Below are 17,051 nucleotides of genomic sequence, written 5' to 3'. Positions count from 1 at the left end.
GATTACATTCTTTTTTTTTAATGACTGAATAATATTCCATTGTGTATCTCTCCCTGGACTTCTAATGAGAATTAGAGAAAACTAAAATAATGCTCCAATGCTAACCTTTCTATAGTCTTTTTCTAAAATACAACTATAACTAATACTGAGTAATCTATAAATGGAGGTTTTTAAAATACATATTTTAAAAGGACAGGTTTGTTAGGAAAAGGAGAAAAAAGAGAAACACCTGCATAGTCACAGATGGGCAGTTTTGGGAGGAGAGCTGCCAAATGGAAGAAAGTTAAGGACTCACGAAATCAACTCTAATAAAATAGAATAACCTTCAGTTTTTTGCTTTTGCAAATTTTTTTTCATAGTTAAGGGTAGGCAGCTTTATAACATGAATGAAAAACAATTCATGATTTAGGTGTGGGAAAGTTCTCAGAAACAAACTACTGAAAATGTGAGACTGTAATTGGCAGAGCAACTGTGTGCATTGTCCAGTTTACAACCTTTATTTTGCACATTATTGAATACCATGATAGTTGGCAACCAAAACTAATATTTCTTCAGGAGAAGGCAAAACTTAACTGCTTAGTTACATTCATGATCCTAGAAGCAGCAGAATTCTAAAATAACAATAATTTCAGGGTCTCCCTGGTGGTGCATGGATTAAAGACAGCCCTGTCAGGCTGTCCCCAGTAACTGCAGCAAGAGTTAGAGTTTGATCCCAGGCAGGCCAGGGAGCTAACCCGCATGGCGCAGCAGACCTGTTTCACCTGCTGCTTCCCTCAGCAGTGTATTTCAGTAGATCTGCCTGTTCTGCTCCCCAACTCTGTCTCTGATGAATCATCTCTCACACACACTCACACCTCTGACCTACACCCCAGTTCTTTAAAGATTTATTAAAGATTTATTATTAAATCTTTAAACAATTTCATGGGAAATGCACTATTTTTAAAATTTTGTTTTTAACAGAAAAGGGGGATTTATTGAAATACACTGCTAAAAGAAGCAGTGGGCAAGGCAGGAGAGGTGTGCCACAGGAAAATATACCACTAAAGCTACAATTTATCTCAAACTTCATAAGCAAGAATAGAATAAAATTTTAAGAAAAATATTGGTCATGGGGGCCTCCCCGGTGGCGCAGCGGTTGAGCGCTGGGTTGCGAAGCTGCCCGCAGCCTCCGCAGCGCGGGTTCGATCCGGCTGCTCCCCGGCCACCGGAGGAGGGTTCCGCATGGTGCGCAGACCTCTCCTGCCGCCCGCTGCTCCCCTCAGCAGTGTACTTCGGTCCTTCTGCCTGCTCTGCTCCCCGCTCTGGCTCTGGTGAATTCTCTCACCCTCCCGCTCTTCTGACTGTACCCAGTGTTTGTATGAATAAATAAATAAACAAATCTTTAAAAAAAAAATTGGTCATGTTTTTTGCAAACATTGTTTTAAAAGTTTTAAACTGCAAGTCCAGTGCTACCCTGAATGCCTTTAGTAACCCTCCTGTGTTACTAAAACTGTCAGTTGCTGTTTGCTGTGTGCCTCATTGGTCCATGATGCCCTCATGGGGACCCATTCCCATTTACACACTTGAAGCCCAGGTGACTGTAGGCTTCCACACCAGCCTGGCTGAGACACCAATTGTTCCATGTAGAAAATATTTTGAAGCAGCAACGGAAAAAAATGTAGAAAGTAGTCTGTAGTGTAGAGAGAGGAGGAAGTAGACTGCAGCAAGAAGCAGAGATGTGGGCCTGCCTGGTAGCTCAAGGGGTTGAGCACAGCACTGTGAAGCCACCCGCAGCTATTCGATCGCCAGCCCGCCTGGGAGCTACCCAAATGGTGCAGCAAACCTCTTCTGTCTCGGCTACTGCTCCCCTCAGCAGTGTATTTCAGTCAGTCTGCCTGTTCTGTTCCCCACTCTGTCTTTGGTCAATCCTCTCACCTCCCTGCACCTCTGGCCTGCACCCCAGTTCTTGTATGCATAAATAAATCTTTTAAAAAAATACATTTTAAAAAATAAGCAGAGATGATGAGGGAAATTGTGTGCGTCCTGGGAAGATGATGGAGTAGCTGATTATAAATATACAAGAGCAGCTGCCAGCTTTCTCCTTCCAAAACCCTATGTAACCTTATAGTAAACTCCCTTTATCTTTAAGTAATTTGAGTTTCCTGTCCTTGTAACCAAAAACCAACTGGAACATGTGTTAATATATTCTTAGTACTTAAAGGAAACAATGCAAAATATATAAAGGATGACATGTAAAGTATTCTGTGTCAAGTCAGTAGCTTTGGTTTTGTCATATGTCCTCTCTGTAAGTGAAAATGTACTAATCCTTCAAGGAAGATAGGGAACTCTCAACAAGGGCAGTGGAAGTGGGAGGCAGATGCTGCCAGGAAGATGATTCTAGCCTGGCTGCACATTAGAATCACGTGGGAGATTTTAAAATTCCTGCCTGGCATCACCCCCCACCCCAAAACCCCACCCCCAGGAAATTCTAAGGTGTGGTCAGGGTTGAAAACCACTCACCTAGAGAGGTTAGTCTGGACTCAGAAATGAGTACTGAATGTTTTCTTGGAGAATGTTAGTTCCAGTTGAGTATCTTAAGGATTTTTTTCTCCTAAAGTGAATTCTCTCTTTCTCTCTCTCTCTCCCCTCCCCCTTCCCTCTCTCTCTCAGAAAAAAATAATTGAATGTGTTAGTAAATGTGGTGGTGTACTGTACTGGGCCTTGTACAGCACTCAAGCTACAATACTTAAGGAATAACTGCCCACATGTGATCTACTTAATAGTGTTTCAGAGCACTAATTCCAATCTATCTTGTTTTGTTCTAGTTATTAAATTTGACAAGTTTTATAGGTTATAGGTAGAAGACTTGATTATTACCTCCATCTTAAACATGACTTATGCTCAGTTTTATAAGCATTTTTACAAATCAAGTTACCAGTGACTTGGCTTTTATATTTTAAGGTTAGGCACAAAAACTGCTTCTATTTGTGTAGTTTGTTACTGCTACGGTTTGAGAAATGCATGGTTTTCTTGGAGTTGCAACTAGTCTAACGCCGAGATAATCAAGGTTCAACCCCTGCTACTAGGGATGGAGGAAGATGAGGTTCCAAAACGTGCTTGTCTTAACATGCTATTTTCCCTTTCAGGAACGTAAAATGCTCCTAGTGCTCATTGTATTTATGAACTACCTAAACCAGCTCAACCCTCATGGGAGCCGTTTGCCCCTTTGCCTTCCGTTTTTTCAGGTTGTCTCTTCTAATTTACAGTGCATAGCAATCACTTAGAGAAAAGAGATGACCCCAAAACTCTGCCAAGTCTGTGCTATTAAAGTGAGGCTTGCCTATCTAGGAGGTGGGCACGATGTAGTGGCAGAAAGTCCACAGTGCAGGATCGCTATGATCCCAGCAGAGGGGTAAAGGAGGAGCCCTCGGTGGTTTTTTCAGACTTTTATTGAGTTTACCAGGTACTCGGCAGGCAGGGTGTGCACCGGGCCAGGAGGCTGGCAGGCCTCCTACCCTTTCTGTACCCCTCTGTGAATCTTCACTCTTCCTGGGCTCTCTGGTGTTCTATCGTGGTCTCCTCTCTATATTGTGTTCCTCTCTTACAGGCCAGTCTCAGTCCAGGTGCACCCACCTATGCATGCCCACACCCTCCTTTGGGTGTCCACCATCACACATGCATTTAATCTAATGGCAGGAGAGCAAAAAAGCCTGACAATCATTTACCCTCCACATAACTTTTTTTAAAAAAGATTTATTTATTGACGCATACAAGAACTGGGGTACAGGCCAGAAGTGTGGGGGTGAGAGGTTTCACCAGAGAAGGATTGGGGAACAGAACAGGCAGATTGAAACACACTGCTGAGGGGAGCAGCGGACCAGTCAGGAGAGGTCTGCTGAGCTATTGGCTTGCTCCCTGGCCGGGTATCAAACTCGTGCTGCAGTGGCTGCGGGATAGCTTCATAGGTTGCGTCTTAACCCCTTGCGCCACCAGGGAGGCCCATACAGGACTTTTTTTTAATAGCCAAAAGGACGGGAGGGGAGTAAACGATGTGCAATTACACGACACGATATCCTGTTTAAATTTAAGAACTCGGGCAAGTCAGGCGTGGAACGCGGTGACGGCCTTTCCGTTTTTTTACTTGACTGACTTCGTGTCATTTCTACACCCGCGTCGCTCTCCCTTTGCTCACTCCCGCCTGGCGCCAGGGCTGAGCACCGGCCCCGCCTCCCGGCCTTCCGTACGGAAACATGGCGCTGCCCATGGTGGAGCGGGCACGGGCAGGGTACAAGCCACCGCCCACTGAGCAGCCCACAGGCGGCCGGCTCGGACCCTCGCCTCTCGGCTCTCCGCACAGAATCATGGCGCTTCCCGGCTTCCAGCCCTCTTCTCCCGCACAGGGCCACACCGCCGGCCATTCCGTACGGAAACATGGCGCCTCCCTACACGGGGCGGTCGCTTCCCGGATCAGCGCTGCCACCTCTTCCCGACGCCGAGCGGCGACCCAGCCGGCTGCACCCACCCCAGCCGGACGGGCAGGACGGCGCCCAGCGGGGCACGGGATGCGGCCTCTGAGGGGCAGAGACTGAACCTCCCAGCGCCGCCGCGCATCGCCCCCGCCTCCGCCGGAGCCGGGCCCCGCCTGATTCCCGGCCGGAGCGGCAGGAGGGAGAACGCAGACGCCGCGGCAGGTGAGGGGCGGAGGGGCTCGAACGCGAGGCGCGAGGGCGAGACCGCGGGCATTTCCTCGCCCTCCCGCTGCGGGCCGGATCCTGGTGATGCCGGGAGGAGGCGAGGAACGGGCAGGGGTCGCGAGCTGGCCGAGGGCTAGGGCGGCCTTTGGCCCACTCTTCGAGGCTATTCCCAGGCGACCCCCCTACCCCCTCGCGTCGCCGGCTGCCGGCCGGGCCCCTCCCTCGCCGGCCCAAACTGGTGTTTACAACAGACTCTGAGCTGAGAGGGAGTGGCACAGAGTGCCAGGGAAGTCATTCCGGCGCCGGGGGCCAGCCCCGTTGGTTGATGGACGACCCTTTCCGCTGGGAAGTCTCGGGTGCATCCTGCACCCGGCGTGCAGCTCGGGTGGACTCTCCTCAGGACCAGTTTGGGGATCCTCCCGCCCGCGCTCTTTTTAGGCATAGTAGGAGTTGCAGATTGTTGAATGCATGAGCACTCTGTAAGCAATGAAATGGTGCCTCGCCGCATCCTCGAACCCTATAATTATTACAGTTGTCATTTGTGGAAAGCCTGTTGGGTGTCAGCTGCTTGTGCACACTCGGTTGTTTCATCTTCTCCCAAACCGAAGAGGTGGGTAGGTAGCTAGCTGCGTTTTGCAGGTGAGGATACTTAAGTTAAGCCGCTAGTAGAGTCAGAATTGGATCCCAGGTGTGTCTGACACCTACGCTCATCCCTCTCACATGCACCGACATCCGGAGATCACACAGCTGTCAACAGATACGTATTGGGATCTGTTGGGGCGGGGGAAGATATATTTGTACGCGTAGAGCACGTGTTGGGAATCTGGTTGACAGTGGCCCTTCAGACATTAAAAATCTAGATAGAGTTAAAAAAAAATTAAAAGTAGCTGTTTTACAATCTGGCTCCCAGCCCATCATTGTATCTTCATCACCCACCCCTTGTTCTTTACTTCATTTTCCAGTGCTTTCACTTGTGTCCTCTGAGTGCTATGCCATCCTTTTCACCTCTTTTCCTCCTCCAGGTAGTTTTTTAGTTGGGTGAAATCGTACTCTTTTCAAGAAGACCAGTTCAAGTATCTGGGAAGGATAACCCAACCTCTCCCAGGCAGGATTAGTTTTTCCCTCTGCTATATTCCCTTAGTGATTTCATAATGACATTAAGATTTACATTTCACCGTGGTTCCTTATAAGCATGTCTGTCTCCCTTCTAGACCCTGTCTTTTATCATTCTGTTCCTATTTAAGTAAGTATATTTCGATTGGATTTAAGGCAGTCATGAATGGCAGATGTCTAGTAACCAGCCTACCAAATCTTAGAGAGAGTGCAGACACTGGTGAGGTTGGAGAAATGTCCTGGGAGGGGGCAATCTTAAAAGCAGGGGTTAATTTACAAAGTTGAGTATCAGAGATGTGGAAATGCTGCCTTTCCTCCTCACTGTGCGGAAAGAGTTACTTCATCCTGAGCTCATTCTCAGCATGTGAAGAGGATAAAATTAGAAGTGTTTTTATTCCTCCCTTCTGATAGGATATGCTGGTAATGTTATCTTTTGGATCTTGGAGCATTTCCAGAGCCTAATAGAATTTAAGACAGAAAGGAGAGGGGTGTCTGGAGAGGGATGTTGAATGGTGAGGTAGGATTAGAAAGGGAAAAATACATTAAGGCAATCTTCATATTAATAATACAGACCTGAAAATGTTCATTCCAGTAACTTCATTCTATTTAAGGCGGTCTCTGAAATTTCAGATAATTATATCAAGCAATTTTATTCCCTCTAATGTGCAGGAGAGTCTTCCAAATCTCCCAGGAGCAGTAGACATTTCTTTTGATCCCTTGATTACCTTCCAGGTGTATAATAAAGTCTAATTAGTGTTTATGAAAATGTTTTGTGATCTTCAAGTGCTATTATTATAAAAGCTAATTATTTTCAGTATTGTGAATGCAGAAACATTCTATCTTTCTTCTCCCTTAATTAGAAACACTTTAGAAATAGAGAACACTTAGAAATAGAGAACTGGGGGAAAAAACTGGGAAAAATTTTTGACAAAAACTTTTACAGTAAATAAGCAGCTATTCCGGGCCTTTGTTAACTGACCCAAACCAAAGTCTTTTTTTTTTTTTTTTTTTTTTTTTTAAATTTTTTTTTTTTTTTATAGAGGCATGCTTTATTTATTTGTTTGCTGGTTTGTTTGTTTGTTTTGTTTATACATGCACTGGGTACAGTCAGAAGCGCGGGAGGGTGAGAGAATTCACCAGAGCCAGAGCGGGGAGCAGAGCAGGCAGAAGGACCGAAGTACACTGCTGAGGGGAGCAGCGGGCGGCAGGAGAGGTCTGCACGCCATGTGGGACCCTCCTCCGGTGGCCGGGGAGCAGCCAGGGATCGAACCAGCGCCACAGAGGCCGCGGGCAGCTTCGCAACCCAGCGCTCAACCGCTGCGCCACCGGGGAGGCCCCCAAACCAAAGTCTTAAGTGTTATTTCTGTTCTAATCAGCAACTAAAAAAATTAAAACCCCACCCATCCAACCACAACTTGATGGTTCTAACTTCCTACTTTACTCACCATCCTTTCCTGCTGACTGGCAAAGAGTTAATAAAAATATTTGCCCCACACATTCCTCTCAAATGCTTCATAAAATATTCTACCTGCTATCTGTCACCTCCAGGTAATAGGATCAAGGACTCAGCTGCTCAGCCTTGAGTTGCAAGCCTGATGAAAAAAGGAATTATTTCCTTTTGGCTCCCAGGAGTTAAAGTAAAGAATTTAAGAATTGGGGGCCTCCCTGGTGGCGCAGCGGTTGGGCGCTGGGTTGCGAAGCTGCCCGCGGCCTCTGCGGCGCCGGTTCGATTCCCGGCTGCTCTCTGGCCACCGGAGGAGGATCCCACATGGCACGCAGACCTCTCCTGCCGCCCGCTGCTCCCCTCAGCAGTGTACTTCAGTCCTTCTGCCTGTTCTGCTCCCTGCTCTGGCTCTGGTGAATTCTCTCACCCTCCCACGCTTCTGACTGTACCCAGTGCATGTATAAACAAACAAACAAAATAAATAAATAAATAAATAAAGCATGCCTCTATTAAAAAAAATTAAAAAAATTAAATAAAAAAATGAAAAAAAAAAATAAAAAAAAGAATTTAAGAATTGAATCACTCTGATTAAAATAGAAGCATGCAGTTTATAATATTATTTTTTCACCAGTTTAGGGCCCTGTGTTCTTGTGACATGGTAGTAAGGAGTGGAACAAAAATAATTCAAACCCAGGCTCCCTGGTGGCACAGGGGTTAAGTCTCAGCACTATCAAGCTATCACCAGCCATTTCAGCATGGATTCAATCCCAGGCCAGGGAGCTGACCTACATGGCGCAGCAGACCTCTCCTGTCTCACCGTCAGCGGTGTATTTCTGTCAGTCTGCCTGTTCTGCTCCCCACTCTATCTCTAGTGAATCCTTCACCCCTGCACCTCTGGCGTACACCCCAGTTCTTGCATGCATAAATAAATCTTTAAAAAAATATTCAAACCTATCATGCTATCTGGGGTAGAGGTCTATAAATTTGATAAATAACAAGTGTCATTTCATAGGTATCTGTTCAATCGCCAGAGTGAAATGGTATAGCTGGATAAGATCTTAGCTGGTTTATTTCATGGGCAAGAAAACTGAAACTCAAAGAAATGAAATGATTTGCTTTGAGCTACATCTGTTAGTGACAGAGCTGGAACATTTTGGTTCACTTTTTTTTTTTCTTTTCCCAGGGAAGTGGATAAACTTAACTGAGAATGTCTGAAAACTTTGACAAGTCCAGTTTAAATGAAGCAGGAAAATCAAAATCAAGTGATTCTGAACAAGGCCTTGAAGATGCCGTGGAAGGTTCTGATGACGCTTTACAGAAAAAAGTAAAATCAGGTTCTCCCAGCACTCAGAGACCTCACTGTAAGCAAATTTGATTTTGGTTAGAAGCAAGTCATTTTCAAATGATGATTTTATTAGGCTTCCTTGTACATGTGGCCTGGAGCTAGGCTCTAATAATATGATAACATTGTCAATAATTAGCATTTAAGAACAGCAGCAATTTCTTAGCTGGCATCCTCGTTACTTATGGGTTTTTCAGTTACATGAATGAAAATTTTAGAACAATGTCCAAATATTCTTTTTTTTTTTTAATTTTTTATTTATTTATTTTTTTAAATATTAAATTTTATCTTTATATTCCCATACAACAATTGCAAACGCCCCATTCTGACCCCAATCCTTCCCTCCCGCTCCCACCCCCCAAAAAGTGTCTCTGGTTCATAGTTTCCTGTTGATTTTGATTTTCACTTTCTTATATTCATTTTCCTGGTCCCTTATTCAAGTTTTCTAGATTCCTGCTATGAGTGAGACCATCCGGTATTTTTCTTTTTCTCTTTGGCTTATTTCGCTGAGCATGATCCCTTCCAGTGCCATCCATGTTGCTGCAAATTGCATGTGTTTATCTTTTTTGAATGCTGAGTAATATTCCATGGTATATATGTACCACATCTTCTTGATCCAGTCATCTATTTTTGGGCATTTGGGTTGTTTCCAAAGCTTAGCTATTGTAAACAGTGCTGCTATAAACATAGGAGTGCAGGTGCTCTTTGGAATTGATGTTTCTGTGTCCCTTGGGTAAATACCTAGGAGTGGAATTGCTGGATCATATGGAAGCTCTATGTTTAGTAGGTCCAGAAATCTCCACACAGCTCTCCATAGTGGTTGGACCAGTTTGCACTCCCACCAACAGTGCAGGAGAGTTCCTTTTTCTCCACATCCTCGCCAACATTTGTTGTTGCTAGTTTTTTTAATATGTGCCATTCTCACTGGTGTGAGATGGTATCTCATGGTAGTTTTGATTTGCATTTCCCTGATTACAAGTGATGTTGAACATTTTTTCATATGTCTGTTGGCCATTTGCATTTCTTGCTTCCTCCAGCCTCAGTGACAGTCCAATTCTCTGAAGGGTTGGGAGAAATAGGAGGGTGGAGTGCAAATTGCAGCTTTAATTAAAAGTGTTTGAAAAGTCTGAGGCAGGTTCCGGCCAGGACTGTGCTTGTGCAGGTTTAAAAAAAAAAGGTTTTGAAAGTGAGTGAGTTCACCACACCCTGACTTCACTGCCTGAGGGCTTAGTTCCCACGAGGTTGAGGGGATTCAGTTTGCTGAATGTGTGTGGTGAAGTCATTTCAGATCGCTGGCAAGGAGCAGGCCAGTTGATGAAAGGGTGGCAATTTCCGTACTTATTCCAAGCAGTTGCATCATCTCATGTCTTTTATTAAGAAGACTTAAGCTTTTTGAAGTGAATCCAAGAATGAAAGTTTTAAGAGGGAGAGTCACAGTCTAAGAATGTCAGTGTTGATGTTATCTCTTTAGAGTATAGATGATCAGTAACTTTTCATATTTGGAAGAAGTTCAAACATTTTGGGGTTTGAGATATGTTTCTTGCAAAATGATCAAAGCCCTTCCCAGGTAATTTATTAGAAAACACAGTGTTCTTAACAGCCAACATTAGTGGATTCCATTTTATTGTGGTCTATTATCACATCATTTTAATGAATACACTACTGGACAATAGCGTTCAGAGAACATGCCATTAATAACATAGCCTAACATCCATGTGTTAGGCCTTGTTTCCAATATGACTGTTAGAAAGCTTCTGTTTTCTCATTTTTTTTTAATGAGGAAAATACACTTCTCTCTTAGGCTGGTTGTAAAGATTAAGTGAATTAATATAAAGCACTTAGAATGTGCTTGACACATAATAAAGGCTTGATAATAATTTGTTGCTAATACTGCTTCTAATAGCATGTTATCTGTTGCATTAAAGATACCAAGACTGATTGCTGTAATGTGAAAGTATATAACTAACTTGATGGTTTTATCATCTACAGTTTCTGATAAAGGAGGATCTTTAGTTTAGATCTTTAGTCCTTTTTTTTTTTTTTTTTTTTTTAAAGATTTATTTATTTATTTATTTATACAAGCACTGGGTACAGTCAGAGGTGCGGGAGGGTGAGAGAATTCACCAGAGCCAGAGCGGGGAGCAGAGCAGGCAGAAGGACCGAAGTACACTGCTGAGGGGAGCAGCGGGCGGCAGGAGAGGTCTGAGCGCCATGTGGGACCCTCCTCCATGTGGGACCTCCCCTCCGGGGAGCAGCCGGGGATCGAACCAGTGCTGCAGAGGCTGCGGGCAGCTTCGCAACCCAGCGCTCAACCACTGCGCCACTGAGGAGGCCCTCTTTAGTCCTTCTTTGATTGATGGTTTGCCTTTGGTGTCCTGTCAGTCTGATGGCATGACTCCAAAGTGATGTCAAGTCAACTCTATGCTACATTATCTAAACTTGTTTGTAGTTATGCCCTTAAGGCCGGAGTATTTACTCTGGGATCCATGATCCTTACTCTGGGATCCGGAATCCTTTTAGAGGATTCAGAACAACCAAAAAAAGTGTGCCAATATTTGTTTGTGTATGTTTTTTTAGATCCTCTAGGGAGGATCATGGAAGCTGTCATTAAATTCTCATAGAGGTCTATACCAAAATGAGGTTCACAATTAAAGCCCCGAATTATTCCTTCTAACTTCCTTGCTTCTTTCTCCTTGTAGTAATAGGTAACTGCAGGGCTATAAGCCCCAGTAGTAAAGTTAAGACCCCGTAGTCTGGGGATCAAGCCCTCAGTTGGTGATCACCTGGAGTGCTGGGACAGTGGCTTGCTCTGAAAGCATGGAAGCTCTTTGCTTCCCATACCTTGCCCTATACATCTGTTCCATCTGGATGTTCCTGAGTTTTGTCCTTTTATAATAGAGCTGTGATCTAGTAAGTAAAACATTGCTCAGTTCTGTGAACCACTATAGCAAATTAATTGAAGGAGGAGTTGTTGGAACCTTGGAAATCTGCAAGCACAGGTGACACTCTATACTGCGACAAACTGGTATCTGAAGTGTGGGGGCATAGGTAGTTTGCGGGACTATTTCCTTATCCTCTGGGGTCTGACGCTACCTCCAGGTAGGGAGTACCAGACTTGAGCTGAATTGTAGGGCACTCAGCTGATGTCAAAGAATACTTGGTGGTGTGGAAAGCCTGCCCTAAGCACACATACTCACATGTTCAAATTTGGGTACAGAACTTTTAGTAACTGATACAGACTAATGAAAAAGGAAATAGAAATTGAAAAGGAAAGCTGGAAGAATTGTTTCTCACTAATCCAAGGTAGTTTCATTCTAAAGGATGATCTCTTCTTTAAATGTAGAGATCCCAGTGTAAGCTTCAGTGAACTGTGATTTCCTGTTGTTCCTTCTGTGACCCTCTACTTCTATATGTTTTCCTTCCCTGCTCACAGAGCATCTCTATCTCTAGCATTTAATAGCCTAGTTGACCAGTTAAAAAATACCGTAGTCAGATGAAAAACATCAATGTGTTATTTTAAAAATTTATTTATTTATGCATACAAGAGCTGGGGTACAGGCCAGAAGTGCAGAGGGTGTGAGGATTCACCAGAGAGAGATTGGGGAGCAGAACAGGCAGATCTACTGAAATACACTGCTGAGGGGAGCAGCAGGTGAGACAGGAGAGGTCTACTGTGCCACATGTGGGTTAGCTCCCTGGCTAGGGATGGAACTCAGGCTGCAGGGATGGGCTTTTGCAGTGATAGCACTGAGAGTTAACCTATAGGCCACCAGGGAGGCCCCCAGGTGTTATTTTATTAATTTTTAAAGGTTTATTTATTTATGCATACAAGAGCTGGGATGTAGGCCAGAGGTGCGGGAGGGTGAGAGGATTTACCAGATACAGAACAGGCAGACCCACAGAAATGCACTGCTGAGGGGAGCAGCAGACAAAACAGGAGAGGCTCACTGTGCCATGTGGACAGCTTTTTGCCTGGAGATTGAACTCGTGCTGCAGTAGCTGTGGATAGCTTCATAGTGACTTAACCCCTTGTGCCACCAGGGAGGCCCAGCATTTTTTTTTTAAATCAGAATCTTGTGAGTTTAATAGATCCCGGTCATACTTATAGACAAATAGATGATACAACCTTTCTACATTTCTAAAGCGCAGGACTAGATTTTGAATGTTGGTATCTGTATCCAGACACCAGTTGATATTTTTTGAGTGCATACTGTGTATCAGGGATCCAGTAGTGAACTAGCTCCTCATGGAGTTTGCAGTCTAGTGCAGAAGATAAGTAACAATCTCCAAATGGTATAATAAGCTTTACCCTTATTTTACCACACTCATCTTATAGGCTGTTTGGGTGACATCTGCCACTTGTCCTCCATAAATATCCACCAATTTGTATGACTTTAAGCATCTCTTTAGAGTGTACCAATTTCTCAGATTCCAGAACACCTTAAGTAGAAAAAAGGTAGAGTATGACCGTTCTAAATGAGACATTCATTTTATTTTGGAATCTGTTCACTGAAATCTTCTCCCAAAGAACATGTTTAATTTGATGTGGGTTTCAGTTTTTCTGATGGCATCAGTACACAAATGTAACAAAATTTAGCAACAGCTTCATCTTTATTCACAGTAAAATAAATCCCAGGGTAAAACACATATAACATTACATTTTTCAGCTGTTATATCTCAGGTTTGCCTCACAAGGTGAGGTGAAGCCATGTTGCCTACCAAACCGCATCTTTGTAAGTTTTCACATATGAATTGGTAACTTTGAGAATTCTCAAAAAATTTAAAAACCTACTCCACAACCCTATAATTAGCATGCAGTGAATACTTCCTGTGTTTGTACATCTGTAACATTTTCTGATGGTATCCTAAAATTGTAGCTTTTATCTTTGTGGTATACCCTCCATTAATCTGATTTTAAATAGTTTCTAGCTTGGACAGCTCCTGAAAACTTTCTTCCTAGTTTTCTGATGTTCTCAGCACTTAGTACAAGTTGTTTTGCCCCAAATATGGGCTGTGATGGCTGGGTGGAACTTGCTTTTGAAAGTTTATTTATATGTAAGAGTATGTACTGGGAAGACCTAATGTTACCTTTTTTTTAAAGAGAAGGCAGAGCTTAAACCTGCATGCCTTTGTCTACTATGCCTCCCAAAATGACCTTACCATATCCATGAAGCAAATTTATTTATTTATTTCTTGTAAATTAATGTTATCTGGAAATGGGCAGCTCTCCTGCCAGCCTGTGACTATGCAAGTGTTTTTTTCCACAAACCTTTTCCCTTTGCAAAACAGGAGCAGCAGTTCTCCTGCCCATCTATGACTATGCAGGTGCCTCTTTTTCTCTCTCCTTTCCCTAATAAACCTGTCCTTTTGAAATGTTTAAAAAAATCTGTAAATATTGAGGAGACTTTTGTGCGTTTTCCCAACTTCCCCTTATGGGACCAAATAAAGAATTTTACTAGATAAAATATGACAACTTAGATTTGGTTCCTTTTTTTGTTTTAAGGTGAAAGAAAGAAGAGGAAAAATAACTTTTCATTAACCTAAGAAAGTCTTCACAGTTATTAAAGCTATGCAAACCAGTGATATTATTTCTCTCATTTTAAGCCCAGATTTTATCACCATCACATGCAGTTAATATAGTCACCTTCTAGGCCAGTGCTTTTGAAAGTACAGCTTCTGGGACCATGGGAATTAACTAGAGATTTGAGAAGTACAGATGCTCCAGCCCCCCCAGACCTGCTAAATCATAGACTAAAAGTGGGTCCAGCAATCTGGTTACACAACCCCTCCATCTGATTCAAATAATTACTAAAAAATTGCTAACAGTGATTTTTTTTAAAACAATTTTTAAAAATATTTATTTATACAAGAACTGGGGTACAGTCAGAGGTGTGGGAGGGTGAGAGAATTCACCAGAGACAGAGCGGGGAGCAGAACAGGCAGAGGGATGACACTGCTGAGGAGAGCAGCAGGCAAGGCAGGAGAGGTGGGCTGTGCCATGTGTGTTGCTCCCTGGCCGGCCAGGGGTTGAACCCGCTCTGCAGAGGCTGCAGACAGCTTCACAGTGCGTTGCTCAACCCACTGCGCCACCCGGGAGGCCCCGCTAAAAATGATTTTCTTAATGCTTTATTGAGGTATAACTACTATACAAAAAACCCCTATATTTTCTCATAGACTTTTTAAGAATATGAATTATCTTTGTTCCTTGGCTCAGAACACCTGAGGAAATTTGTATGAGAACTTTCTGGAAGGTAAATCTGAAGATTTATCAGAATCAGAGATAATTATGAAACATTGATTCAGTGGGCCTCATTCTACAAAATTCTTTGATTTACTCACAGGTCAGCTTCAGAAGTCTCATATTCTGTCTTAGTGTCCTGTATGCGGTAGTGGTTTAAGTGTCCTTTAAATGGCACCTGGTACCCTGAGGTATTTGTTACTATTTTAATTTGGGAAGATTCATTTAGAGAGACTCAGCCATGACACAGTTTTAGTGGTGGTACAAATGATAAACTGCTGGTAGAAGCAAAAGAGGGAATCATAAAGCTGGTGTCTCATTTTTTGATTTAGGACAAACAGGCATGAAAGGGATTAGGAAAGAAACCCTCAGTGGATTGGGGAAATATTCATCTCTAAAAAGTTTTTCTGCATATCAGTTTACTGTAAGTATTTTTCATTGACTGGTATTAGTAAAAAAGAAACATAAAACATATTTTTTGTATTGTGAATGATCTCTGCTTTCAGAATTTCAAGGTTAAAAAAAATAAGTATGACATAAGTGATATTATACTGTTGGAAACTACCCAAATATTTTCATAAATAAAGGCTGAATCAAAATGATTAGCGGGTGCCAGAACCACTGCTTTCTCCTGTTTTGATAGAAAATTTAACATAGAGGGCCTCACTGGTGGCGCAAGGGGTTAAGACACAACCCATGAAGCTGTCCTATGCCACTGCAGCAAGAGTACGATCCCCAGCCAGGGAGCTGACCCACATGGCGCAGCAGATCTCTCCTGACTCACCCACTGCTCCCCTCAGCAGTGTATTTTTGTCAATCTGCCTGCTCTGTTCCCCACTCTGTCTCTGGTGAATCCTTTCACCATCCCATACTCCTGTGGCCTATACCCCAGTTCTTGTATACATAAATAAATGAAAGAAAGAGAGAGAGAAAGAAAGAAAGGGAAAGGAAGAAAGGGAGGGAAGGAAGGAAGGAAGGAAGGAAGGAAGAAGGAGGAAGGAAGGAAGGAAGAGGAAGGAAGGAAGGAAGGAAGGAAGGAAGGAAGGAAGGACGAAGGAAGGAAGGAAGGAAGGAAGGAAGGAAGGAAGGAAGGAAGGAAGGAAGGAGAGAAAGGAAGGAAGGAAGGAAATTTTTAACACAGAGAAGCAGATCTCTTACCCTGGTTTTTTGTTACAGCTAGTCCTCCTCAATTTGTGACTGTTGAAGAGCTTGTAGAGACTGTGAAGGGAGTCACTAACATGGCGCTAGCCCATGAAATTGTGGTCAATGGAGACTTTCGGATTAAACCAGTTGAATTACCGGAAGACAGGTAAGGAGGCTATTGAGCAGTCTCGTTTGGTAGAACACCACTATTTCCCAATTTTGGAAATGTTTTCTTTACTGGATGTCAATATTTTTTTTTTTTTATAGAGGCATGCTTTTTATTTATTTGTTTGCTGGTTTGTTTGTTTGTTTGTTTGTTTATACATGCACTGGGTACAGTCAGAAGCGCGGGAGGGTGAGAGAATTCACCAGAGCCAGAGCGGGGAGCAGAGCAGGCAGAAGGACCGAAGTACACTGCTGAGGGGAGCAGCGGGCGGCAGGAGAGGTCTGCACGCCATGTGGGACCCTCCTCCGGTGGCCGGGGAGCAGCTGGGGATCGAACCGGCGCCACAGAGGCCGCGGGCAGCTTCGCAACCCAGCGCTCAACCGCTGCGCCACCGGGGAGGCCCGGATGTCAATATATTTAAATGTATATTTCCTTTTTGTATATTGTTGCTAAAATACACACACCTCACACACACACACACACACACACATATATATGTATATATATGTGTGTATGTATATATATATTCCATACTAGGAATCACTAGAGCTTGATAGTGGATCTCTTGACCACTGATACTTCAAAATATAAATAAAAGGTCTTGAAATCTCCCATGGAAATCTTTCTTGTCAGCTTCTCCCTACTCCATAGGATTTAGCTCCTTCATTTTGTGTTTTCATTGCTTCATTTTATTCATTTCTTTGTAGTTCTGACATTGTACTGCAGTTGTTTTTTGTTCTTCACCAGATTGTAAACTCTACATAGACAAAGACTGTGCTTTATTTTATGTACCCCTAGCACCAGATCGCACTGAATCTAAAACTCTGTTGATTGTAAGGTGTGCCTTTTAAAATGTATTGTCCTAAGAAAGAAAAAACATTGCCCATTATAATTGCAAAAATGTCATGAAAAATACTGAGATTCTATTAACA

General features: G+C 43.4%; 1 protein-coding gene across 5 annotated transcripts in view; it reads left to right on the top strand.

The window, feature by feature from the left end:
* Positions 1-17,051, top strand: part of TCP11L1 (t-complex 11 like 1) — a 36,411-nt gene that overhangs the window by 2,014 nt on the left and 17,346 nt on the right. The window contains exons 1-3 of one of the 5 annotated variants that reach the window (XM_037522499.2): positions 4,579-4,670; positions 8,414-8,591; positions 15,987-16,119. In XM_037522499.2, coding sequence (XP_037378396.1) covers positions 8,438-8,591; positions 15,987-16,119 — 287 coding nt within the window. In that variant the 5' untranslated portion in view covers positions 4,579-4,670; positions 8,414-8,437. Of the gene's footprint in view, positions 1-4,578; positions 4,671-5,006; positions 5,288-8,413; positions 8,592-15,142; positions 15,235-15,986; positions 16,120-17,051 lie in introns of those variants that run through there. The other 4 variants (XM_037522500.2, XM_054699284.1, XM_037522501.2 and 1 more) reach the window with 4 other exon arrangements.

This window comes from Talpa occidentalis, unplaced genomic scaffold (assembly GCF_014898055.3).
Source record: "Talpa occidentalis isolate TD23 unplaced genomic scaffold, MPIMG_talOcc4v2.1 talOcc4.3, whole genome shotgun sequence".
In the NCBI taxonomy this organism is placed as follows: domain Eukaryota; kingdom Metazoa; phylum Chordata; class Mammalia; order Eulipotyphla; family Talpidae; genus Talpa; species Talpa occidentalis.
Note: the sequence above shows the minus strand (reverse complement) of the source record. Positions and strands in the feature narration are given on the sequence as shown.